At 44.9% G+C, this 24,388-nt stretch overlaps 3 protein-coding genes across 9 annotated transcripts in view; 1 reads left to right on the forward strand and 2 right to left on the reverse strand.

The window, feature by feature from the left end:
• Window positions 1–8,441, reverse strand: part of CTNND1 (catenin delta 1) — a 48,646-nt gene extending 40,205 nt beyond the window's left edge. For 6 of the 7 annotated variants that reach the window (XM_060104586.1, XM_060104583.1, XM_060104585.1 and 3 more), the window contains exon 1: window positions 8,224–8,441. The gene's annotated coding sequence lies outside the window, so the exon portion shown is untranslated. Of the gene's footprint in view, window positions 1–5,402; window positions 5,472–8,223 lie in introns of all 7 variants that reach the window. The other variant, XM_060104582.1, reaches the window with a different exon arrangement.
• A 7,480-nt stretch (window positions 8,442–15,921) lies between these two features.
• Window positions 15,922–21,614, forward strand: BTBD18 (BTB domain containing 18). Its single transcript, XM_060105679.1, has 3 exons — window positions 15,922–16,045; window positions 19,516–20,556; window positions 20,644–21,614. Exons 1-3 carry the CDS (start codon window positions 15,922–15,924, stop codon window positions 21,612–21,614), a joined length of 2,136 nt encoding a protein of 711 aa, XP_059961662.1.
• A 769-nt stretch (window positions 21,615–22,383) lies between these two features.
• Window positions 22,384–24,152, reverse strand: SELENOH (selenoprotein H). Its single transcript, XM_060104868.1, has 4 exons — window positions 23,846–24,152; window positions 23,613–23,758; window positions 23,339–23,469; window positions 22,384–22,568 (listed from the first exon to the last, which is right to left on the reverse strand). Exons 1-3 carry the CDS (start codon window positions 23,965–23,967, stop codon window positions 23,369–23,371), a joined length of 369 nt encoding a protein of 122 aa, XP_059960851.1. The 5' UTR covers window positions 23,968–24,152; the 3' UTR covers window positions 22,384–22,568; window positions 23,339–23,368.
• Window positions 24,153–24,388: the final 236 nt, after the last annotated feature.

The following is a 24,388-nucleotide window of genomic DNA, read 5'->3' on the forward strand; positions in this document are numbered from 1 at the left end:
TTGGTTTTTCAAATATAAGCTCCCTAAAACAAAAATCTTTTCACTCCACAAAGAGATCTCTCAATATGAGACCACATTTCAATATAAAACATGGGAAGCACACACAAAATTGACAATTTACTTTGGGAAAAGTAAGTATCTTTTGCTCTACTGTCAACTGAACCAAAATGAGTAATTAATTAGTAAATGTGGATGAGATTTGAAAATCGAAAAAATAAAACCTAATCTTAATTACTAGAAGAAATCAATCTTCTTGAATCATAACAATTAATCCTAATCTAGACCTAATTGAAATAAACCAAAAGCAGTATCCTAATACTTGTACCTTCACCACATGAGTACAATTTATTCTATTTTAAGAACTAGAAATTTCTTCCAGGACTTCCCTGGTGGCACAGTGGTTAAGAATCTGCCTGCCAATGCAGGAGACACGGGTTCGAGCCCTGGTCCGGGAAGATCCCAAATGCTGCGGAGCAACTAAGCCCATGCACCACAACTACTGAGCCTGCGCTCTAGAGCCCATGAGCCACAACTACTGAGCCCATATGCCACAACTACTGAAGCCCGCACACCTAGAGCCCGTGCTCTGCAACAAGAGAAGCCACAGCAATAAGAAGCCCGTGCACCGCAACGAAGAGTAGCCCCCACTCGCCACAACTAGAGAAAGCCTGCGCTCAGCAACAAAGACCCAATGCAGCCAAAAATAAATGAATGAATAAATAAATCTAAAAAAAAAGAAATTTCTTCCATATTACGTGTCAGTGAGGCAAAGTGATGCCCATGAAGACCACCAATCTAAGGGGAAAAAAGACAGGGGAGGCAAAAAGACAAAGGGAGACACCAAATAAAAAGGGGAAAGCAAATGAAAAGAAGAAAATGTAGGAGAATCAGTAGAGGGAAATGGGGGTTTAAAAAAAATATGGAGAGCTGGGTGAAGGAGTTATGATAGGAAGCTACGGAGTGCCAATAGAAATTAAGTTTAAATACTATTCAGAACACTAGTTTCACGGGTTATTATTTAGTATGAGGGAAGGAAAAAAAGAAGGAAAATCTTAGGCTGGAAGAAACCAAAAGTTTCCAGGCAAGGCTGCATCTAACACATATGTATTTCCCACAGGCCACAGTTTAGCTTTTCCACATAGAAGAGCAGACCTTTTTCTTAGAGGCACACTTCTCATAGGAAGCACTGATGAACTCAAAATTTCTACAAGCCTCAGTTTAAATAAAGGTTGAAAATAGAAAATGATGTTTCCTGAACATAAAAAAGGGAGGTTTATTTCAAGAAAGACATAGTAAAAAAAAAAAAAAAAAAAAACTGCCGTCATTGCTATGTAACTGTTTCCTGTACATTCAACACTAACGTTATCCTACAAAATCCTGGTTGGACAAGTGAGACGGCAAGGAAAAGAATCTGGCTCAAAGTCAAGAATAATAAACACAAACAGAGCTTTTTCAACCCATTCTCTGCCAAAATTAAAGGAAGTTTATCCTTGGGTGCTAGAGTTCTGTCTCTTGTAGATACAAAAAGGTGGGAGAAACTTACATTGCTGTTTTTTCCCCTAAAGTATCCAAGTCTCCTAAGAAATTACTGCAAGAGATTCAAGCTTTGCCACCAGCTTCTCTTCCCTCATTCACACCTTATTTTACTTTATTAAGGGCTATCCATTCCCCTAGCACCCATATTTTGGACAACCCTGCCCATGTAATTCCCCAAACCTGCCTATTGCTAAAGGCACTTTTTTCCCCATTAAAGAAAAAAAGTTAGCCTATCCATCCAGGATGCCCATTTATTCTGTAATATAAGCATCTATATCCGCCATAGAGTCTCGGGTTTTAAGACACCTTATAGGGGAACTTAGTCCAACAGACAAATGATGTTTGAGTTCACTTAAAGTATCCATTCTAATAGCAAACACAAGGTGCTCCCACGAGCTGGGCAACATCTTATGAATTTTGCACGTATTAAGTCACTTCATCATCACAACAATCCTATGAGATGGTTAATATTATTGTCCTTATTTTACAAACAAGGAGAACAAGGCACAGAGCAATTAAACAATTTTCCCAAGGTTACTTGGCTAGTTAAGTGGTAGAAGATTTGAACCCAGGCAGTCTGGCTCCGGCATCCATGCTCTTAACCATGCAAAGCTGCCTTGCCTCTCTACATTTATGGAACACTGAGATTGGAAATTCCCTGTTTAGTCAGCATATTGATCAAAAAATACAGAATAATTAAGCATTTGTGGCAAAATTTTAACAATTGGTGTCAAGGTGAATGAAAGGTATATAGGAGTTATTGTGCTACTCTTCCAACTTTTCTGTAAGCTTGAAATGTTTTCAAAATAAAAAGTTAAAGTTTCTTTTATCATCACACAATGGCACAAGTTTTGTGAAAGTGATGCCCAAATTATCTGTTAGCCATCAAAGAAGGCTTTAAGAAAACTCTGGATCCTTATAATGTTCCCACTACATGGCTGATTTAAATTGCCCACACCGGGACTTCGCTGGTGGTGCAGTGGTTAAGAGTCGGCCTGCCAATGAAGAGGACACGGGTTCGAGCCCTCTTCCGGGAAGATTCCACATGCCACGGAGCAACTAAGCCCATGCACCACAACTATCGAGCCTGTGCTCTAGAGCCCACGAACAACAACTACTGAGCCCACGTGCCACAACTACTGAAGCCCGCGCGCCTAGAGCCCATGCTCCGTAACAAGAGAAGCCACCGCAATGAGAAGCCCACGCACTGCAATAAAGAGTAGACCCCGCTCGCCTCAACTAGAGAAAGCCTGCATACAGCAACGAAGACCCAACGCAGCCAAAAATAAATAAATAAAATTTTAAAAAATAAAATAAATTGCCCACACCACTCCAGAAAGGCTTAAGGACTCACTGGAGAGGAAATGGCCTTAAAAATGGGGAACACTGTCCCTGAACCAGAATAGTAAATGTGGGCCCCGTTCTCAATATTTAATATTTAATAATCAATAACATGCAATTCCAAGTAGACTTAGTGGGAAAAAATTACTTCTAAAAATACATTATACAATAGAACTAAATACAAATCAATCCATACCCTTATATCCCACTTGTTAGCTCTAACCAGAACGGTTTTTCTTCCCCGCCTTCACAATCTCCCTGCCAGGCTATATCAAAGCCCTCTATTGCAAACCTTGGAGGCAGCTGCATTTAGGCAGAGCAATCCCTATTTCAGCTTCTCAAAGCATTTAACCCCTTTTGCAAGGGAAGAGAACATGAAATCACATACTGATAACCTATGGCTTGTTCCTTTAGGCAAATTTCTTGTTACTATTATTCCAAATTTCCCATGAAAATTAATTTGGGTTCCTAAACTCATGAACTTCCCACTTTGTGAACAAAATCTCCTGAAGTTTCACAGTGAAAGCAGTGAAAAAAGTACAATGATATCCAAACATACTTTCTTTGAAGCACTAATGTTCAAAACTATGTTCACAAGCTTTTTGCTTTTATTACCAAGTATAAAAACCATTCACTTCCAACATGGCTGAAAGCAATATTTCCCTGCTGCTGCCCTAATATGTTCTGGGTAACGAGTTCCTCTCCCCAAGAAAATGGCTGCATTTAAGGTTTCAGTGGTTAAAGTTAACAACTGCCTATAGTATGAAATGAACTGACTAGGACCCTTACTTTTTTCTTTTTTAAAAAATTTATTTATTGATTTATTTTTGGCTGCGTTAGGTCTTCGTTGCTGCACGCAGGCTTTCTCTAGTTGCGGCGAGCAGGGGCTACTCTGTTGGGGTGCTTGGGCTTCTAACTGCGGTGGCTTCTCTTGTTGTGGAGCACAGGCTCTAGGCGCATGGGTTTCAGTAGTTGTGACACACAGGCTCAGTAGTTGTGATTTGCGGGCTCTAGAGCACAGGCTCAGTAGTTGAGGCGCACGGGCTTAGGTGCTCTGCGGCATGTGGGATCTTCCTGGACGAGGGCTCGAACCCGTGTCACCTGCACTGGCAGGCGGATTCTTAACCACTGTGCCACCAGGGAAGTCCCGGACCCTTACTTTTTACACTGTTATTTGTACTGTCTTCCCAGAAAGAAAACAGGATTAAAGAGAAATTAAAATTTTAATCTTCCAATTATTTCCAGAAACTTTATTTAAAAATGGAAGGTGGGGCTTCCCTGGTGGCGCAGTGGTTGAGAGTCCGCTTGCCGTTGCAGGGGACACGGGTTCGTGCCCCAGGTCCGGGAAGATCCCACATGCCGCGGAGCGGCTGGGCCCGTGAGCCATGGCCGCTGAGCCTGCGCGTCCGGAGCCTGTGCTCCGCAATGCGAGAGGCCACAACAGTGAGAGGCCCGCGTACCGCAAAAAAAAAGGGAAGGTGGGAGATGTGTAAAAGGTTGAAACTACAGACTAAAGTTTCAAAATTACATTGCAATTTTATTAATCTTTGTTGAATTGCTTCCTATTTCAACTTCCTTTCAGCCTTCCCCACAAAAGTCCCTCACTGATTCCCATAGTGCCTATTTAACCAAAGCTTACTGAGCACCTCAATATATCCACTAAGATAGGTGCTAAGAGGATACAGAGGTAAAACAGTACCTACACTCAAGGAGGTCAGTGCAGAAGGAAAGACAAAAATAAATAGATAATTTAATAGAGACAGATGTAGAGAACAAATGTATGGACACCAAAGGAGGAAAGTGGGGGGAGGGGGGTGGGATGAACTGGGAGATTGAGATTGACAATATATACACTAATATGTATAAAAAAGATAACTAATAAGAACCTGCTGTATAAAAAATAAATTCAAGGGCCTCCCTGGTGGCGCAAGTAGTTGAGAGTCCGCCTGCCGATGCAGGGGATACGGGTTCGTGCCCCGGTCTGGGAGGATCCCATATGCCGCGGAGCGGCTTGGCCCGTGAGCCATGGCCGCTGAGCCTGCGCGTCCGGAGCCTGGGCGTCCGGAGCCTGTGCTCCGCAACGGGGGAGGCCACAACAGTGAGAGGCCCGCATACCGAAAAAAAAAAAAAAAAAAAAAAAAAAAAAAAAAAAAAAAAAAAAAAAAAAAATAAATTCAAAAAACAAATAGGCAATTTTAATACAGTGTGATAAACATTATTTGAACTACCTGCTACAAACCTCTCCCTGCAAGTTGGCAATATCATTCCAAACCACATGACAGAAAATTCTCTGGAAGAAGAAATTTCACTGACAATCAAATGAAGTTTGAGACATTTCCAGTAAGTTTAAGAAATTAGAGGAGGGCAATGGTGTGCATATGGAAAGACTCCTGTTCCAAAGATTGAAATAATATCCATTCTAACATATCTAGCGCCCCACCTCCCCACAGGCTTTATGGAAAATGGATTTTTTTACGTATATTACTCTAACACGGAGGGGGCTGGAAATCTAAATGAGCACTGACCTTCAGCAAGATGAAACACTCCTGCCTCTAGCAAGGGCTCATTTTAGTTCTGGCTCTTGTTTCTATTCTCTGTGGAGAATGGCAGTATTTTAGTGGTTAAGTCCACTAACTTTGTAGTTAGTCAGACCAGGGTTTAATCCTGGCCTTGGCCACTTACAAGCACTGAAATTTTCAGCAAACCTCAGCTTCTCTGAGGCTCAAATTCCTTAAAAAACAAAAAATAAACCAAAAAACAAACAAACAAAAAGTTGTTGTAGGAAATTAAGTAAATACAATAGTTTATGCAAAATGCTTAGCACTCAGTAAAAAAACAAGGAGCGGGGTCGGGGAGGGAGGGTGGGCAGTTATTAACAGGGGACCACCAGGTACCAAAATAGAAAGCAATAAATTATTACAGAGCTAATCATTTTGCTATTCCAATTGAATAGTGATCTATGCTTAATTTATTTGCATCCATCCTCTCTCACTCATCCCTAGAGAGCAACTACCTCATAAACCCAAGGCTGAATTGCAATTACTTGGAGCTTTTTGTTTTATTTTTAAGATTTCCAATAGTCCCCATTTTTATCCTAGCTGAAAGAACATGTTCTAACCCCTCTAACTCTCCATAACTGGAACCCTAAGAAAGGCACTAGGACTCTAGGCACCCAAAGGAGGCCCCCACCTGGAACATACCATACCTTAGTCATACAACAAAGAAACCAACAGCACATAGGACTCAGACAAGGAAAGAAAAATCTGCACAACTCTTACTTACTTGTCTTTTTTTTTACCCCAAAACCAAAATGGGGAGCAAAACAAAAAATAAAAGATTTACTTATTCACACCCCTTATTATATTTCCGGGAAGAACTAGTAGAGGTGAGGTAAAAGACAAATCTTCCATCTTATCATCCAAAAGGCTCTAATAGTCCACACCAGTCAAAACAATGCCTCAGTTCGTGAAATGGTCCTGGACGCTAGTTAACTAGGATGTTCACTGCAGCTACACAAAGCCCAGCATTTAAAGCTGGACCCAAACCACCACCACTCAGTCATCCAGAACCTATTTTCAAACTGCCTTTGTACTCCTTCTTCAGATTCCCTCATCCCTCCCCCTAAAGGCTGAGTGGGAAACTGCTGGTAGCAACATGACCAATCCTCCAAAGATCCACCAAGAAACCCCTAGGCTGGGGTCAAGGCAGAAAGAGCATTTGAAAATTTGGAAATGAAATAAGAACTACAGCCCAACGAACTGTACACATTGTCCTTTTTCTTTCTTTTTAACTGCACTTGCTATAATTAGGAGATCCAGACATTAAAATCTTACTGTAGCCCTTGCATAAATTACATTAAAAGAAGGAACAAAGTTCCATTTCCTCTGAAGCCACAACCTCACAAGAATGAAATCAGCTTTCAAGAAATACTCATGTCTGGAAAAGAAATTCAAGGAAGTGTTCTAGTCTAAAAAGAATTAAGGGGTGGGGGGTACAAAATCAGAGGATTATTATAGATACATACAGTTTAAAGTTAATGAGCAGCTTACATATTAAGGCCCATCTTGTTACAATTAGGGCAGTATCTATTGCAGTTTTAAAATTCAAATGATTCGCATTTTCAAAGGGAGAAGGAAGAGAACATCCAGTTTTCAGCCACTGATGAGTTGGTTATATGGTTATCTAGCATCAGTATTTTTACAAGAATGTGTTTGCAAAGCAAAAACAAATCTTAAAATTAAATACATGAAAGCAGTCATGGGCCTTCAGATCTTAAAGACTTCTGATTTCACGGCAAATTAACCAAATAAAAAACTCACCTCCAAAAAACAACTTTCAGTTTGGTTTAAAAATAAGAATTTCCCTTGTGCTTTCTCAAATGCATCCTAAACACTAAAGTTTGTGTAAGTGTTTTACTCTTAGCCTAACCTTATTTTAATCCAAGGCCCTTTCAGAGAGCACAAAGCTGAAAACATTTTCACATGTGCCACTTTACTCAGGTGAACTAAAAAGCATGATTAGAACTGCCTTATTCCTTTAAGCACATAAACCAAACGTTATCCTATATGCAGACTGAACATACAATACCTCCACAAATCTTTGCTAGCAAAGGTAGTTTTAGAAGTAAGGGGATGGCAATTCAGTTACCAAGGATCCATTTATTTTCTTTTATAAGGCAAAGCGGGGAAGCTAAGTCTACAAGGAGAATGAGCCTCCTACCCACCACACCTGGAAAAGTAAAAGAAGGATCCACCCAGGAACAGCAGGGCTGAAACCGATCTGGGCCGTTCAAACTCTCTATGGGAAAAAATATCACCATTTAAGCTGAAAAGCTCCCTGCAACTTTCCACTTCCACAAATCTAATGATAAAAGGGAGGAAAAAAAAGTTTTGAAACATATGAAGAACCATCTGTGTAACTAGCTTCCGACCCGGACAAATTCCTTTCCCAACCCACACGCAACATGCCAAAAAAACCAACTTTTGGTTTGGGCTCTGAAAACAGAAGTTTGTTAGCCTAACCTAGAAAAAAACACATAAAATCAAAGAACACACCAAAATGTAAATTTATGGAATTGCTCTCACCCCCCTGAATCTATCCATCTCCCTATATTAAAGAGACCAGAAGTTTGTTTCTGGGTGTTGAATATTTTACTTTGCTTTAAATATGATAAAATACCAAAATTCCCCGAAATAAGTAGAAAGAAAATTAACTGCTTAAAAGTTACCCGTCAGCATAACAGACCCTCTCGTTTTTAAATTCCCTCGGTTACCGTAAGACAAAAATTCAACTTGGCTTATCCTCCTTTACCCGTCTATACACATATTTTTTTAAAAAGGCACACACCTCAAATGTGGACTTCTAAAAACCAGTCCTTTAAGAAAGAAAACCAAGGCTTCGTCAATGTTCTGAGAAAGACAAATCCAGCAAGGTTGTTGATTTTTCGCCACCTCTTCCTCCTTTCAGGATCTTTCCTGCTCTTCTTTCTCTCTCCCTCTTTTTTTTCCTCTCAGATCCAACACCTAAAATGGAAGTTGCACCCAGCCAAAGGCTAGGGAGCCTGGGTGGTGACAAACTGATCTGGCAGCCCTACCCCCTCGCTTTCCTAAGTGATGTCAGCCCCTGAGAACTTCCAATAGGAGCCGGGCATAAATCAGGGAGCTGATTTTATCCAATAGGAAACTTTATTATAGGAAATTAAAAAAGGGGGGGGAGAGCAAGAGGAGGAGAAAAAGAGACAGGGGGAAGTTTTATATATATATATTTATATTTAAAGTAGAGACCTATATAATCTCTGAGGAATTACTGCAGAGCTGGGAGGGGTCGGGGAAGGGGGCTGAAGGAATAAGGGGTTTTTAGAATGGCATGCCTAAGAATCTCGGTTCTCTTTGATGGTAGGGTTCTTGCTCCCTCCTTCCTTTCCGGGTGGGGAAGCAAAAAAGAGCTGATTTTATTTGCCTGCTGCTATTTGGTTTGTTGCTTTCTACCCCAAAGCATTTCCCCAAAGGAAGACAGGAAGGGAAGGAGCGTGAAATGCTAGAAACAGGACTACAATGTGTTGATTGGGACGGTAGGGGATATCTGAGGTAAACTCAATTTTATTGTTTTGGTTTAAATGCATTAGAGTTCATTAGAAAACCTAATGCTTGGACTTGTTAACAATTTTCAGTGTCTATACTTTCAACTAGAAGGAAGCTGAATCCACTAGGCTGTTGAGGAAAATCACTGTCTTCCCATTTGTCCCCAAATCAAAATAATGTGGGTTTGAGGGGGAGAGTAAATGATATCCAATAAACAATATATTTGGAGGAGACGAGAGCATGTGTAAGGGAAAGAAAATCTCATACCTAGAAAATTCAATTTATTTGTTAACTTCGAGCTTAAGACTGTCTAGTTCATACATTCTGTTTATGCTTGACCTAAATAAAGGATTATAGCAAGTATTCTTTTTCTGAATTAAGAGTTATCTTTAATATGTTCTTAGACTATTAGGCCATGAAGGACAGAGATTGAAATTTTTTTGTTACATGCTTGACAAAGACTAGTATTTTATGGTCCTTCAGGGATTAGCTATGTGAAAATCATACTGATAAATTGAAAATTTTCTTTCTTCCTGAAAAATCTATCCTGTAAACTGCTACCAAATGAATCTTCATAACAGTTTCATAATCTAAAATAGTTAAGAGCATAGGTTCTGCAGTCAGACTGATGGCTTCAAACGTTTCTCTTCTGTAAGTATACTTAATCAAGTAAATGTACTACATACTTTGTGACCTTGTAAAAGTTATATAATCTCTCTGTGACTCAGTTTCTTAACTATAAAATGGAGATAATAGCTATATCTCTTTCACAGGACGGCTGTGAGAATTAAAATACACATAAGGTTCTTAAAATAATGCATGGCATATAGTACAAACTCAATAAGAATGAGTTATTATTACCAATATCTACCCTACCAAAAAACTTTCAGTGATTCACCACTGCCCAATAATAGCAACCAATAAATGAAGCATCTATCATGTGAGGGCACTTTGCACTCACTGTCCCTAACTTCTAAAACACCACCATGGAGAAAGCATTACCACTGATTAGAGACGAGAAAATCAAGGCTCCGCAAGGTTAAGAAACGAACCTGAGCTCATCTGGCTAAGGAGTAAGGGCCTCATCAGTCTGACTCCAAGGCCCATGCTCTTTCCATTACCTTACACTGTGGTCGGGATAAAGGCCAAGTTCCTCGTCTGTTTTCAAGATGCCATATCTATTCATCCAATACATTAAAGTAACACTTATTAACCATAAGCTGACCTTTCCTTATCTTTCTAAACTGGGATTCCGCTCCTCCTCAGGATGAAAGTGCCCTTCTAATCAGGTTTATCTGATCGTTATCCACCCCCTCATATTTGGTCTATTGTCTCATATACCCTCATATTTGGTCTAATGTGGCCAAAAAGGACTTCTCTCAGAAGTGCTGGAAGACGTAACAGACATCACAGCACTTGTCTGATGGGGTTTAAACAAACTATAATAGAATAGAAAATGAATACATTTGACAGAGAAACAAACAGCCTTTAACTCTCATTGTCTAAGAATCTTTTCCAATTACCTTATCACACCTTCTACCTCTACTTTCCATCTATTCCTAGTCCTACATAGCAAGTTTAAAAGCCAAAGATGAAAAAAAAAAAGCCAAAGATGATTGTCAAAGGAAAACAATCAACACATATGTTTGTTGATTCACTGGTTCCTAGATCACAGCCATTATCTAGAACATGCTATGATTTTCTAGAGATGGATTAGTCTTGTTTCCTTCACACCACCACTAACTTGCAAGTATTTTGCCTTCCTTTTTTCGTGTGTATGTATGTATGTGTGTGTGTGTGTTCCTGTCTCCCCCACCAGAAGATAAGCTCCATGAAGGCATAAAAAATGTCTTTCTAGTTTATGATGTATCCCCAAAGCTCAGCCTTGTATCTCATATTTAGCAACAGATGAATAAATGAATGAAATCTGTTAGCTTACTAGTTATATAATCCTGGACAAGCCATTTAACATTAATGAATTTGTAGATAACATTCAAAATAAAATTATATATAAGTCAAAAAAGTTAACTCAGTGGTGAAAAAGTTGTTAAATTTTAAATTTATCTCGAACAGCTATCTCCAAATAAAGAATCACAAGGATTAATACTCACTGAGGGAAAAACTGTTTATACTCAGTGAACAGAAAAAAGACTAGTTCCTTCTGGGTTATTTTGAGCACCATCCCACTCTTCCAGACGTCAAGGATAATGAAATAGACAAGTTTCCTGCTCTCAAGTTTACATTCTAGTTGGGGTGGGGTGGGGGTGCAGTTGCAGAAGATTAACAGATAAGATGTCAGATGGAACATTATGCAGAGATCAAAACAGACTGATGAGAATGACTTGGGGCTTGTTCTAGACTGGATGTCAGGGACAGTCTCTCTGGACAGGTGACATTTAAGTTGAAATCTGAATGGTAAGAAGCAGCCAACCATGAGAAAATATAAGCAATGGCAACTACTAATGCCAAAGCCCTAAAGTGTGGGGCTGAAACATACTGGATCCAGCAGAGCATGTTGGAAATGAGGAGGGAGGGGTAGGTGGGAATCAGAATATGAAGGGTTCTATAGGTTAGAGAAAGGAGTTTTGATTTTATTCTTAGGCAGAAGAAAGCCTGTGGGGATTTTAAACAGCGGAATGACATAATCCAGTCCACATTTTGAAAAGATCTGGCTGCTTATGTGACAAATGGATTAAAGTAGGGGCAAGAGGACTTTGCTGGTGGTACAGTGGTTAAGAGTCCGCCTGCCAATGCAGGGGACACGGGTTCAAGCCCTGGTCTGGGAAGATCCCACATGCTGCAGAGCAACTAAGCCCGTGCGCCACAACTACTGAGCCTGCGCTCTAGAGCCCGTGAGCCACAACTACTGAGCCCATGAGCCACAATTACTGAAGCCCGCGCACCAAGAGCCAGTGCTCCGCAACAAGAGGAGCCACCGCAATGAGAAGCCCGTGCACAGCCACGAAGATCCGACACAGCCAAAAATAAATAAAATTTAAAAAAAATAATAATAATTTTAAAAAGTAGGAGCAGGAGTGAAAGCAAGGAAATTAGTTTGAAGGTCAAGTTGCAGTGATATGGAGTTGACGACGGTAGCAGTAAAAATGGAGAGAAGTCCATGGACTGAGGATGTGTTCAGAGATACAGGGTTGTTTTTGTTTGGGGCTTTTTTTCTTTCCTTTTTTGCTTTTGTTTCATTTTGTTTTTTATGCATGGAAGACTACAGTCAGCGCTCACTCTTACAACTCTCAAAGTTTAACTGCTCCACCAACAACCATCACCACATACACACAAAGAAAAGATACCATAAAATGGTGAAAGATTAGGGAAGAGCCGTGAAATAAAATTATACTTGGGCTTCCCTGGTGGCGCAGTGGTTGAGAGTCCGCCTGCCGATGCAGGGGACACGGGTTCGTGCCCCGATCCCGGAGGATCCCACATGCCGCGGAGCGGCTGGGCCCGCGAGCCATGGCCGCGGAGCCTATGTGCCTGTGCTCCGCAACGGGAGAGGCCACAGCAGTGAGAGGCCCGCGTACAGCAAAAAAAAAAAAAAAAAAAAGAAAAAAATTATACTTAAAAAAGAAGTGTTAAAATTATTATGTAGGGTAGAGCCCTGTGCTGTGATGGCTCTACTTCTAAAACAGACTAAAACTATAAATGCCAAGGAGAAGAAATTTTTAAAAATCCAACTCCAAAAAAACACTGGCTATCCATACAAAGGCAAACAAAACATTTTTACTCCTTTCTACCCTCTGGTGACAACACATTACCATACAAAGTTTGTCGTTTTTGAAGCCCTGCGTAGGATGGCCATTTATCATTCCCTTTAGAAAATCTACTAACACAAGATTTAACTAAAATTGGATTAAAAAAAAAACAAACATAAAACCAAGAAGTGAGTCCTCGCTACCTCTTGAAAATTAATCTAATCCTGATAACAATATATTCATGAGGAGATGTACTACTTATATTTTCTTTACAACCCCAAAGCATCACCTATAGTGGTATTGCACCTGCGTAATCCAGTCTTGGTTCCACAGTAACAGATGCGTGAACAAGTATCGTTCTGCCTTTTCTTCCTTGCTTGCTCGCTTTGTGTGTGGGTGCTGACAACATCTAAAACCTGTCCCTCTGCTAAGTTTTATGTTCTTTCACGAATTGCTCCCTCTTCAAAATATGACGGCAACCAAAAATGTCTTCTGTTCCTTGTTTCTTTCTTCGTCTTAAGAGCAGGAGCCTCGAACTAGGGAAAATATTACCTGACTTGGAAATCCACCCCCACCCCCCATATTTCAATCAACCACCTCAAATCCTTTTTGAAAAGGTGTAAAATATCAATAAAGATACACTTGAGCGCCCTCTACTACTCACCCCTCTATGTTTTGTCCGTGGGTAGGTTCCCCTTCTCTTACGCATCGTCCTTCCTTGGCCTCCGCGGGGGCTGCTCCGGGCGAATTCACCACACTTTGTCCCCAGTGGCGTTGGATTCAGCCGGCTCCCTCCAGCGCTGGACATACCAGTCAGCTACTCGAAGCCGGGACCCGGGGGTCCTAACGCGAACGGGGGAGAAAGCAGCTGTCCAGATTTCTAAAGTGGCTTGGCATTCTCTCTAAATGTTTAATCTCGAGATCTTTTAATTTTTGATATCATCCCTGAGAACAGCTGTTTCCAGTCGGGAAGTGTGCGAAGGAAATCAGCACCGGTGACCCCCTCCAGACGGAAAGTTCTGCCACCCCCTGGGTCACGAGGTCTCCGAGATGTGGGGCTGGAGTGAAATCTGTGAAAAACTTGAATTCAGAAACTAGCCCGAGGACCTTGTTCCAGAACATTCCTGGCCTTAGGAGACATCTAGTGAGAAACATGGGGGACAAGGTGCGGCTGGAGCCATCCAGAGGCCTTCTCCTCCATTACGCCTGGGATACTCTTAGTGCGGCCGAGGCCATTCGCAGCCTCCTCAAAGGGAAGCCGCAGATGCCCTTCTACCACCTTGGAGGCTGCCCTGTTGGGAGTCCTGAGCCTCTTTTCCGTGTGTTTTCATCGGGTACAGAGGACGAGGCCGGCTTCCAGAAGAATTCCTTCCGAGTGGGCCCTTCCCCCTTCCTCTTGCAGCCCTACCGCCTTCCCGCAGCCTCCAAGTCCCTCGAGACTCAGCCTCCTGCCCAAAGCGCTCCTCGTCCTGTGATTGGCTCTTTGAGGAGCCTCGGCCAATGGGGATAACGTATTCGGGCAGACGTAAGCCCGCGAGCTGGGGGAGGAGGAAGGACGTCGGGGCCGCGACGTGCGGTGAGCGGAAAGGTGGCGCGAGGTGTGTGGCACCGGCCGCGTGGCCTTGGGGCCTTGCTGTCACCACTTCCCAGTGCATAAGGATCCCCGGGCCTGCGGCAGGACGAGGCCACCAGGGAGTGGCTGCAGAGCCCGTGCGGCCGGAGGTGACGGTGTTGGGTGAGCCTTGAATTAGGCCTCCGGGATCCCCATGGTCCATTCCCAGAAACCTTTGTGCCGAGAGCTCTCTCTTCAAAGGAGTTGGGCCGAGGCGCCCAGCTTTGCAGGGCCTTCCCTGAAGCCTTGCTTTCCCCCGCCAACCCCGATTCCCTTGGTTCTGGACGGGGAGAACTCTCAGGACGTTGTGCAGCTTTGCTAAATCCCACCCCCACCCCCAGCCCCGTCCCGCACGAGCCTGGACCTTGGGAGGAAGCAAGGCAGGCTGAACCGAGGACCCAAGCACGGAGAGGACAGCAGGAGCACCTCCTGCCGCAGAGCTCTTCCAGGTTGGGTCTGGGGACAAGGCCCAGTGCTGGTGGATTGGGAAGCTCCCCCAGGGCCTACCTCTGGGCCCTTGCAACAGCTGCCATCCTCCATCCCCATCTCTCTGGCTGGGATGGCACTGAGCCTACAGTTTCTTAATTTACCTTTCCACTGTTTTCTTTCCTGATAGTTTGACGTGAACTGTTTGGAGCTTCAGTGCCACCTGACAAAACTGCGTGCCAGAGAAGGAGCACCAGCTGTGCAGTGAGCGTGGGGATCTCAGTGCAAAAAGCTGGAAACGTAGTGAGCCTGAAGTCAGAATACCCAGCTTGTGTTGGGAGGGGTAGAACGCTTAATTATCCTTGCTTTATTGTTGGCCAGAGAACTGACCAGATTGACAAACCTAAAGGCCAGATTCTTTGCCAATTTCCAGGCGGAATCAGGCTCACTTCGGTCAAGAACATCTGAACCCACGGTGGTAATATTTCTTACTGCTGTGAGAGACCTTCCCACCAAGTCCAGCAGCTTCTTTTCTTTACTGTGCACCCTCTGCTGGTTAGTGTGATAGAGTGAGCTCAGAGAAAAGAAGGTGTGTATGACTTCCTAGAGGTCATTGAATACTCCATAGTGTTTTGTTAAAATGTGTTAAATTGGGGAAGTATACCCATGAAACTCAGAAATGTGGTGCTCAGGAAGAACATGAGTAGTGAGCACCATAGGAGTTGGGTTTCTGGCAACATGAATGAGGAAGGTTTAAGGATAATAACAACTCCATTTCTGGAGTGCTAGTTTTGTGCCAGACACGCACAGTACTAAGCAATTTGGTAAAATTGACTCATTAAATCTCTAAAACAGTCTTACGAGGTAAGTACAGTACTGTTATAATTCCCATTTCCTCGATGATAAAAGTAAGACTCAGAGAAGTTAGGTCATTTGCCTGAAATTATACAGCTAAGCTAATAAATAACAGAGCTGAGATTCAAATCTAGGCTGTTTCTGAGCTCCCACCTGTAACCACTAGGATATTCTTTCTTAAGATACCCTTGGCACAATTCCTGGGCTTATGGTTCCTCAACTCATGCTTTTGTCTCCCACTTTCAAAATTTCCCTGTCATTTCAAAGACAAAAAAAAAAATTAGGTATAATCGTGCTTCTGAAAGGTATTATTTCACCCACAGGAATCTGATCGATGAAAACCTAGGTTTGTTAAGAGACCAACATGTGCTCTCCTGCCAGTCCCAAAATCCTATACAGGAATCCCCAGTTCCTCCGGCTAGCTTTTCTGCAGCTTCATCACCAGCAACAGAATGGTGTGTTCTGTGATGTCCTTCTGCAGGCAGAAGGTAAGAGACTAGTAGGGACTCAATTGAAAACTCACCACAGACTAAGATAAATGACTTCAGGGCCAAGCAGTGAAGGAGAAAACCAGGAAAGTGTGTAATTATTGCCTTTGAGTACTGTAAGCTATTTGGTAAAGAGCTGTTTCTAGGACAGGTACATTTTTCAATGAGTGAAAGTGAGATGATGTTCCTTCTCTTAAAAAATGAAACTAATTATAAAGTTTTGTAAGCATAGAAATTCGGTAAAACATGGATACACCGTAGTGGGATGGTTGTGAACATTGAGTTAACATACGTAAAGCACTTAGAACAGTACTTTTTTTTTTTTTTTTTTTTGCGGTATGCGGGCCTCTCACTGCTGTGGCCTCCCCCGTTGCGGAGCACAGGCTCCGGACGCGCAGGCTCAGCGGCCATGGCTCACGGGCCCAGCCGCTCCGCGGCATATGGGATCCTCCCAGACCGGGGCACGAACCCGTATCCCCTGCATCGGCAGGCGGACTCTCAACCACTTGCGCCACCAGGGAGGCCCTAGAACAGTACTTTTAATGTACCAAGCACAATGTAAGTATTAGATACTTACTTAAATGATACTATTACATATTTTCCTTTTTTCTTGTCTTCAAATTGATGGCTTTTATTGTTTTGTTGTTAAACCTAAAAACATATAGCTTATTTCCACCCCTTCCCTTTACACTTGAAATGTTAAATCAGCTTGGGGTAGAGCCTGGTATAGTGTAAAAGGCCTAAGACTAGGAGTCTGAGTTTAAGTCCTAGTTTTGTTACTAACAGTAACAAATGAGCAAGTAACTTCACCTCTTTCCAGTTCACTTTCTTCGTTTATCAAAAAGGATTATGACAGCCAACATTGTGTAACACTCTCCAGTTTGCAGAGTACATATAGCACAGTTTAGTGTCTCATTTGATTCTTATAACAGCCTTGTGAGATGTGGAACGTGACATGGTTCCAGCAGTACAGATGAGTGAATTGAGGCCTAGAGAGTTAAGTGACTTGTCTATTGGTTCTCTTAGGAAGTGCAGAGTTGGGATGCATTCCTTAATTCAAAATAACCATAAAAAGTATCTGGGCTTCCCTGGTGGCGCAGTGGTTGAGAGTCCGCCTGCCGATGCAGGGGACGTGGGTTCGTGCCCCGGTCTGGGAAGATCCCACATGCCGTGGAGTGGCTAGGCCTGTGAGCCATGGCCGCTGAGCCTGCGCGTCCGGAGCCTGTGCTCCGCAACGGGAGAGGCCACAGCAGTGAGAGGCCCGCATACCACAAAAAAAAAAAAAAAAAAAAAAAAACTATCAACTGCCTGGTGTATGCTAATGTACTTTACTAGCATGGCATATAGTGTATATGAAGATAAGTCCATCCTCGTAAGGAAACCATGTAAAGGGGAGACGTTCAAATAACCAGTGCATCCAGATAACTGGGCAGTATAATAAATAACATCGGGGTAAGTATAAGCTGATACAGGAGCACAAAAGAGGAGCATCCTTCACAGACTTGAGTAGGTTGCGGGATGGGTGTTAGGGACAATTTCTTGGAGGAAATAACCCCATAGGGGGCTTCCCCGGTGGCGCAGTGGTTAAGAATCTGCCTGCCAATGTAGGGGACACGGGTTCGAGCCCTGGTCTGGGAAGATCCCACATGCTGTGGAACAACTAGGCCCGTGCGCCACAACTACTGAGCCTGTGCTCTAGAGCCCGCAAGCCACAACTACTGAGCCCACGTGCCACAACTACTGAAGCCCATACGCCTAGAGCCCATGCTTCACGAGAAGTCACCGCAATGAGAAGCCCGTGCACCACAACGAAGAGTAGCCCCCACTCACCACAACTAGAGAAAAGCCCACGCGCAGCAACGAAGACCCAATGCAGCCAAAAAATAAATTAAAAAAAAAATCAACTGTTAAAAATAAATAAATAAATAAATAACCCCATAGGTGAGTTGTGAAGGACACATAGAAGCAGGAGGAAATGGGGTAAGATTTTCCCAGGCAGAGAAAACAGCATGTACAGAAATGTACACATGTGACCAGGGATTTGTGAGTGGTTCATTGTGGCTAGAACACAGGCTATAAGTGTATTGATCAGAGGTGTGGCTAGAGAGATCAGCAGGTCTGAAGTGTTATACCAAGGAAGTTGGTCTTATCCTCAGAACACTGGGAAATGTATTTAAAGGTTTCAAGAAGGTCCTAACTGCTTTAGAAACAGCACTCGGGCTGCAATGAGAAGAATTATTAGATTGTTATTGAGCCCATATAGGAGGCTATTTTGGAATTCAGGAGAGAGGGAATGGTGGCCTGAAGTAAGGCACTGAGAATAGAAAGAAATATATAGTTTATGAGCTATTCAAGAGAATTTACAAAACTTGCTGCAGTTAAGAGCATAGACTGTAGCCCTGGGTTCACATCTTGTCCCTGCTCCTTAGCTGTAATTGTGGGCATGTTACTTCACTATGCCACAGTTTACTCATCTGTAATGACAGCTACCCCACATGGTTGCAGTGAAGATTAAATGAATTAATGCTGCTAAAATCCTTAGTTGCCTGGCACATAATAAGGACTCAAGAAGTATTAGCTTTTTAAAAAAACTTAATGTTTGACTAGATGCAGTGGGTAAGAGAAAAGAATCAAATATGACTTCTGGTTTTCAGGCCTGGGCAATTGGATGAATGTGCTATCTTATTTTGAAGTAAAAATTGGGAAGTTTTGGAGTGTGGGGAATGATGAGTTCACTTTCTAGAAAGGTTGCATTGGAGGTACTTGTGGGACCTCCATGTAGTCATGCAGGCTACGGCATGCTTAATATCTCAGAAAAGATACCTGGGCAGATGTAGAATCTGGGAGTCATCAGCAAGCCTTTGGTAACTGAAGCCATTGGAGATGGAAATTGCCCATGAAGTGCCCATAAAATGAGAAGGTTGTTCAGGACAGTGGATACCAGGCAGTGGAGAGAGCTCAGGAGAGAACTGAGCCCTGATCATCCACATCCAGAGCTCATGATCTTTCTGTTGGACCACAAGCAGCTTCTATACAAAGTTTTAAACTCTTGTGTGAGTCGAAAACATTTACTCAGCAAGTATTTGATCCCCTACTTTGTGTCAGGCACTGGCTATATACTTCAGTGAGCAAGACAGACACGGTCTCTGTCCTCACAGAGCTTACAGTTTAGTGAAGGAGATGGACAATTACAGTGCAGATAGCTGAATGCTATGATAGCTACAGAGCCCCTAACCCAGATGGGGTAGGGTGGGGGAAGGCTTTCTGAAAGCCTAAAGTAGGTAAAAACTGAGTTAGCTAGGTAATGGCAGAATGTTCCAGGCAGGCAGAAGAAATAAATGTATCCTTCAACTTCTGTGGAGGGAAACTGAGAGAAGCGGCAGCACCTTTAGGTAGTAATGTCTGTGCTTAACCCATGAACATGCCAGTCGGCGTGAGACAGAGAACTCAGTGTTTGGGTTTCCCTCCAGGTGAGGCAGTCCCCGCCCATCGCTGCCTCCTTTCGGCCTGCAGCCCCTTCTTCACAGAGTGCCTGGAGCGGGAGAGGCCAGCTCAGGGTCGGAAGGTGGTGCTCGAGCTGGGGGGCCTGAAGATCAGGACACTTAGGAAGCTGGTGGACTTCCTGTACACCTCAGAGATGGAAGTATCTCGAGAAGAAGCCCAGGATGTGCTTTCTGCTGCCCGTCAGCTCCGTGTATCTGAGCTAGAATCCCTTCATCTAGAGGGTGGGAAGTTGGTGAAGGCCCCTCAGGGTCGAAGACTGAACAGGGAGTGCCTACAACCTCCAAGTGCGGCTCCCATCTCTGCCAGGGTGGTGGCATCCATCCGCCGCCCTCGAACTCCACTGCCTGTTACCCAGACTCCCTGTCCTCTTGGGGCAGTGAGATTGAAGTCCTCGGGGAAGGAGGAGGGGCCCCAGGAGAACAACCGACAGGACACGGAGAACTTGTCGGGCACTCTTCTGCTCAAGAGGAAGGCCAGAGCCTGCCCAACTCCACAAGAAAAAAGCTCTTCACCATCAAGCCACAGTCAGGGACCTAAAGAGAACAAAAGTTACCCTGCCCTTGGTCCTACAGCACTTTCCCCACCCAGCTTGCACCCCTCTGTGGACGAGCGACTATTGCCCAGGAAGATCAGGCTGAGCCGCTCAAAGCTGTCTCCTGATGTCTGTACGTCCAAGCCTGCCAGCCATTTAAGTGGGCCCAGCTCAGTACCCCCATCCCCTGGCCGGCGTCTTTGGCGGCAGAAGAGTATAAAGAAAGAAGTACCAGAGGACAAGCAGAAAACAGGGCGAACTAGTCCTCTACAGAGCACCCCAAGCCAATCTGGTCCTGGAAAGTCGGGTGGGAACAAGAAGCAGAGCCCTGAAGTCAGGGCACCTAACTCACACTCTGCAGAGGGGCAGGTTGGCAGAGTGAAACTTCGTAAGATTGTCAACGGGACCTGCTGGGAGGTAGTTAAAGAGCCTCCCCTCAAAAACTCTCAAGATAGCCCTCAGATCCCAGAACCTGAAGACTCGGAAGAGCCTCCAGGGAGCCCTCAGATCCCAGAACCTGAAGACTCGGAAGAGCCTCCAGGGAGCCCTCAGATCCCAGAACCTGAAGACTCAGAAGAGCCTCCAGGGACTCAACCGTCCTCAGTTAAGGAGCAGGAAATGACATCTGCTAGAACAGAGCTGTGTGAGGACTCCCCCATGCACTCTAGGCTACAAGACATTCTGCTCCCTGCTAGCTACTCCCCAGACAACCCAGGGGTGAAGTCCGAGTTTGGGTCCAGTCCAGGGCTGATAGGGAAGGAACCGGGACTGGATACTGACTGCAGAGAGCCCTATGCATTTGACACAGCCCTGCTCAGGCAGCCGTGCGAGGCTGAGGAGTACCGGATCACGAGCGCTGATGCCACCAGTGAGCTGGAGGAAATCCTGGACTTCATGCTCTGTGGCTCAGACATCGAGCCACCCCTAGGGTCTCTGGAGAGTCCCTGGGCTCAGGGCTGTAGGACCCCTAGTTATCACCTGACAGAAACAGGAAAGAACTGGATTGAAGGGGAAGAATGGTGTTTGCCAGACGTGGAGCTCTGGCCCAGGGAAATCACAGGATTGGAAAAGGAACCCGCTGGTGAGAACAAAGGGCCAGCTGAGCCTTCTGTCCCCCTTGTCATGCCCTCTGAGGTGAGTGAAGGGGACGTGCTTTCAGTGGGAGGCTCTTGGACTCCAGACCTGGAAATTCCCAGCTCCCAGCCACCGGATGGTCAGAGATTCAAACTTCTCCACATCAACTCCCTTGACCCTCCCCAAAGGTCCTATGGGGACCTCTCACCTCCCTGTTCAAACTGGGTGGAGACTGGGCTGGAAGTGTCCCTAACTAGGGATGAAGTATTATACCCTGCTCCAGAGGCAAGCAAGGAGGGATTTGGCAGCTCTGAGTTGTTGGATCCACTTCCTGCTAGCCCTGAAGAAGAGATTGATGTGGTGGACTCGATGTCAGAGGGGATTGTGCCCGTGAGTATTCCCTCCATATGGCCCGACCCTTCCTCAGAGTCAGAAACAGAGGTGGACATACTAACGTAGTGGAGTGGGGAGGGCAGGTTAGAGGGACTGGGAGGGTGGGAAATGTTGGCTAACAGAAGGTACACGGGCGGGCTAGCACATGCCCTGTCCTCTTAGCACAAGAGGCAGATAAACCCCCAGCTCTCCTTCCCTCCCCAGGCTTTTGGAGGCAGGCAAAAATCGTTCCATGAGTAGAAAATTATGAACTTGAACCATCTTACCTCTTTATAATCTATTTTGCAGTTAGTGACAAACAAGTGAAACAATAAACTGTGTGTCACAACTCTAGTGGGTCAGAGGTAACAGCCAAAGCCAGGTCTCCCAGGTCAAGAGGCATCTAATAACTGATTCAGGAAGAGCTGAGAAAGACCAGCCCTCTGTGGTGGGGGTTCTGTGGGAGAGAAAATGTTCCAGGAGGTGTGAAACAATGCTGGGATGGAACACTAAGTGGGTGGGAGTGACAGGATATTGTCTAGTACCTAATGTGCGTGGCTTAGTCACTGCCAGTATGGTTAGTCTAGCCAGAACCTCCACAGGGGCCAGGAAGATGTACTTCTATCATCACTTCGGAGAAGTGAGTTGAAAAAGATACAGTTGCTTTTTCAAAAAGAAATTATTTAGTTTTTCCCCATAGTTTTTACAAGTATTTCACATGCTCTAACAGGGACCATGGGAGTTCCAAGTTAATTGGTGACCTTAGGCTATGAAAAACACAAGGGGGACCAATCCCATAAGGCTGGCTTAGGGCATCCCTTACCATAAGATTAAGTTTTACTTCATTACTCATAGATTATATCAAACTCAAATACTTTGATTTTTATTAAACCAATCCAAGAACTTTTCAGTGCCTTTACTAGAGGATTGCCTCACAACTGAACCACCGTTTCTGCAGGAGAAGAAACCACAGCTTCAGGCACATGACTGAAGTTTGGCCATGTCCCGTCATAAATGCTCCAACATCACCAGGGACAGAGGCTGTGAAAATGAGAGTGGGAAAAAAGTTAGAGAAGGGCTCCAGGCAATCATAGAGCCAGCCCTCCTCCCTTGAACACACAAACCCAGGAAAGCTCAAGGACGGCAATCTCCCCCCCACATCTCACTCAACGTATCAAGTGCCTGACAACATGCCAAAGCACTCTATGAAGCACTAGGGATAAAGACAAGGTCAAATCCTGTGACCGGGAGTGAGAGTACTACAATGCAGGGTTATTACATGGGGTGGTAACAGAAACAGCGTACCAGTAACAAGCAAGACAAGAGGGCAGGAGTAGGCATACCTGAAGTTACACAAAGGTTTGATCAGGAAAGGGGAGAATCATAACTCTTCCAATAAATAAGGGAATCCCCAATACATAAGTGGGATTTACAGGAAAATGAGTTTTTTTAAAAAACAAATATATAAAACTGGTCCACACCCCAAGGGCAACAATTAACTGCATCCTCAAAGGATACGATTTGCATTTTTATAATCATTTACATTACCATCGGTATTCCACGACTTAGCTCAAAGACAATGAAATGAAACATGGAGTTAGCAAAGGGCACACTGGATAGAAATAATTTTTTGCGGATTTCAGTTTTTCCCACCAGTAAGGGGAAGAGGTATTCCCACTAGAGGAAATCCTGAGAGCAGAAAAGTTATGAAAATGTAGGTCCTGTGTGAAATAAGGGGTTTAACAGCAAGTGCTGCTCCGCCAATAGCCACACCAAGATCAGTCCACTCTCCCCCGTTTCCCATTTCCAACCTCAGCGTGAGGACGTCTGCCCAAACCTCCCTACGAAAGGTACTTCTTCAGCTCCTTCACCACCTCTTGAGGCTCAGGGAACTTGAGTTTGCGTGGGGGCCCCTTCTTAATCCCAGTCCAGAGCTCCGTACCTGGGAAAAGTCCACGTGAAGCGAAATTACTTTGGAATCCACCAGCAAGTCCCCGAAATCATCAGGTGGCGGCGGTTTGAGACCCGCGCTTCCTCGCCTCGGATCCATGCCTCCCCAACGCCCCGCCCCGGGCCCTCACTCACTGCTGCCGTCGGGTCGCAGCAGTGTCACCTCGAAGCTGCCCCTCCGGGGCTTGGTAGGGTTCACCTTCACTGGAAGCTCCGGGGCCTCCAGGCGCAGCGCCTGGCTCAGGGCCGCGGCGTTGCGCCCGTAGACGCGTCAGCTCATGCTAAGGAGAGATGGGGGAGGTCAGAGACTGGGACCCTTGGTCTGCGGCGCCCTTGCTCGCCCCCCATTACTCCCCAGACCCCCTCACCAATGCTCGATAACGACGCTCGCCTCCTCCACTCCCTTCTGGCTGCTAGCCGGCTTCTCCCGCTTCTCGGCCGCTGCGGCCAGCGCCGCCTCGGCCTTCCGCTTCCTCCCGCGGGAAGCCATGGCGCCTGGAGCCCGGCTGGGAACCGAGCCGACCTGGGGCGGGAATAGGGTGGAGACGCGGCCACCAAGGAGAGGCCAGCCAAGCTCCAAGATCCAAACCGCAACCCACTCGGCTCTCCAAACAAAACCTCTCTTAAACTGCAGAAAGCGTGGCGCTGGGCGCCCACGTGGCCTGGGGGCGGGGCCTTCGGGCAGAGCCACTCTGCACGCAGAGACGGGGGAGGTAGGCTCCAGACCGAACCACCAGTGCTTGGGGGGGGCGGCGGGCAGCTCTGACAACGAGCCGGGCTTCACACAGGTTTTTCTGTAACCGCGCGACCAGCTAAATGGTGTGCATCACGAGCCCTACCCAAAACCTCCTTCCGGGGACCCGCGGACCAATCCCAAACCAAGACAACTTAACTCTAGGGTTAGGGAATCT

Source organism: Mesoplodon densirostris, chromosome 7 (assembly GCF_025265405.1).
Source record: "Mesoplodon densirostris isolate mMesDen1 chromosome 7, mMesDen1 primary haplotype, whole genome shotgun sequence".
NCBI lineage: Eukaryota > Metazoa > Chordata > Mammalia > Artiodactyla > Ziphiidae > Mesoplodon > Mesoplodon densirostris.

What these genes read in the sequence shown, in the direction of transcription:
- BTBD18 (XM_060105679.1), top strand. Translation starts at nt 15,922, where the DNA reads ATGTGCTCTCCTGCCAGTCCCAAAATCCTATACAGGAATCCCCAGTTC. An exon ending in TGTCCTTCTGCAGGCAGAAG is followed by an intron (nt 16,046 to 19,515) that starts GTAAGAGACTAG and finishes GTTTCCCTCCAG; the next exon opens with GTGAGGCAGTCCCCGCCCAT. An exon ending in CCCTCAGATCCCAGAACCTG is followed by an intron (nt 20,557 to 20,643) that starts AAGACTCGGAAG and finishes AGATCCCAGAAC; the next exon opens with CTGAAGACTCAGAAGAGCCT.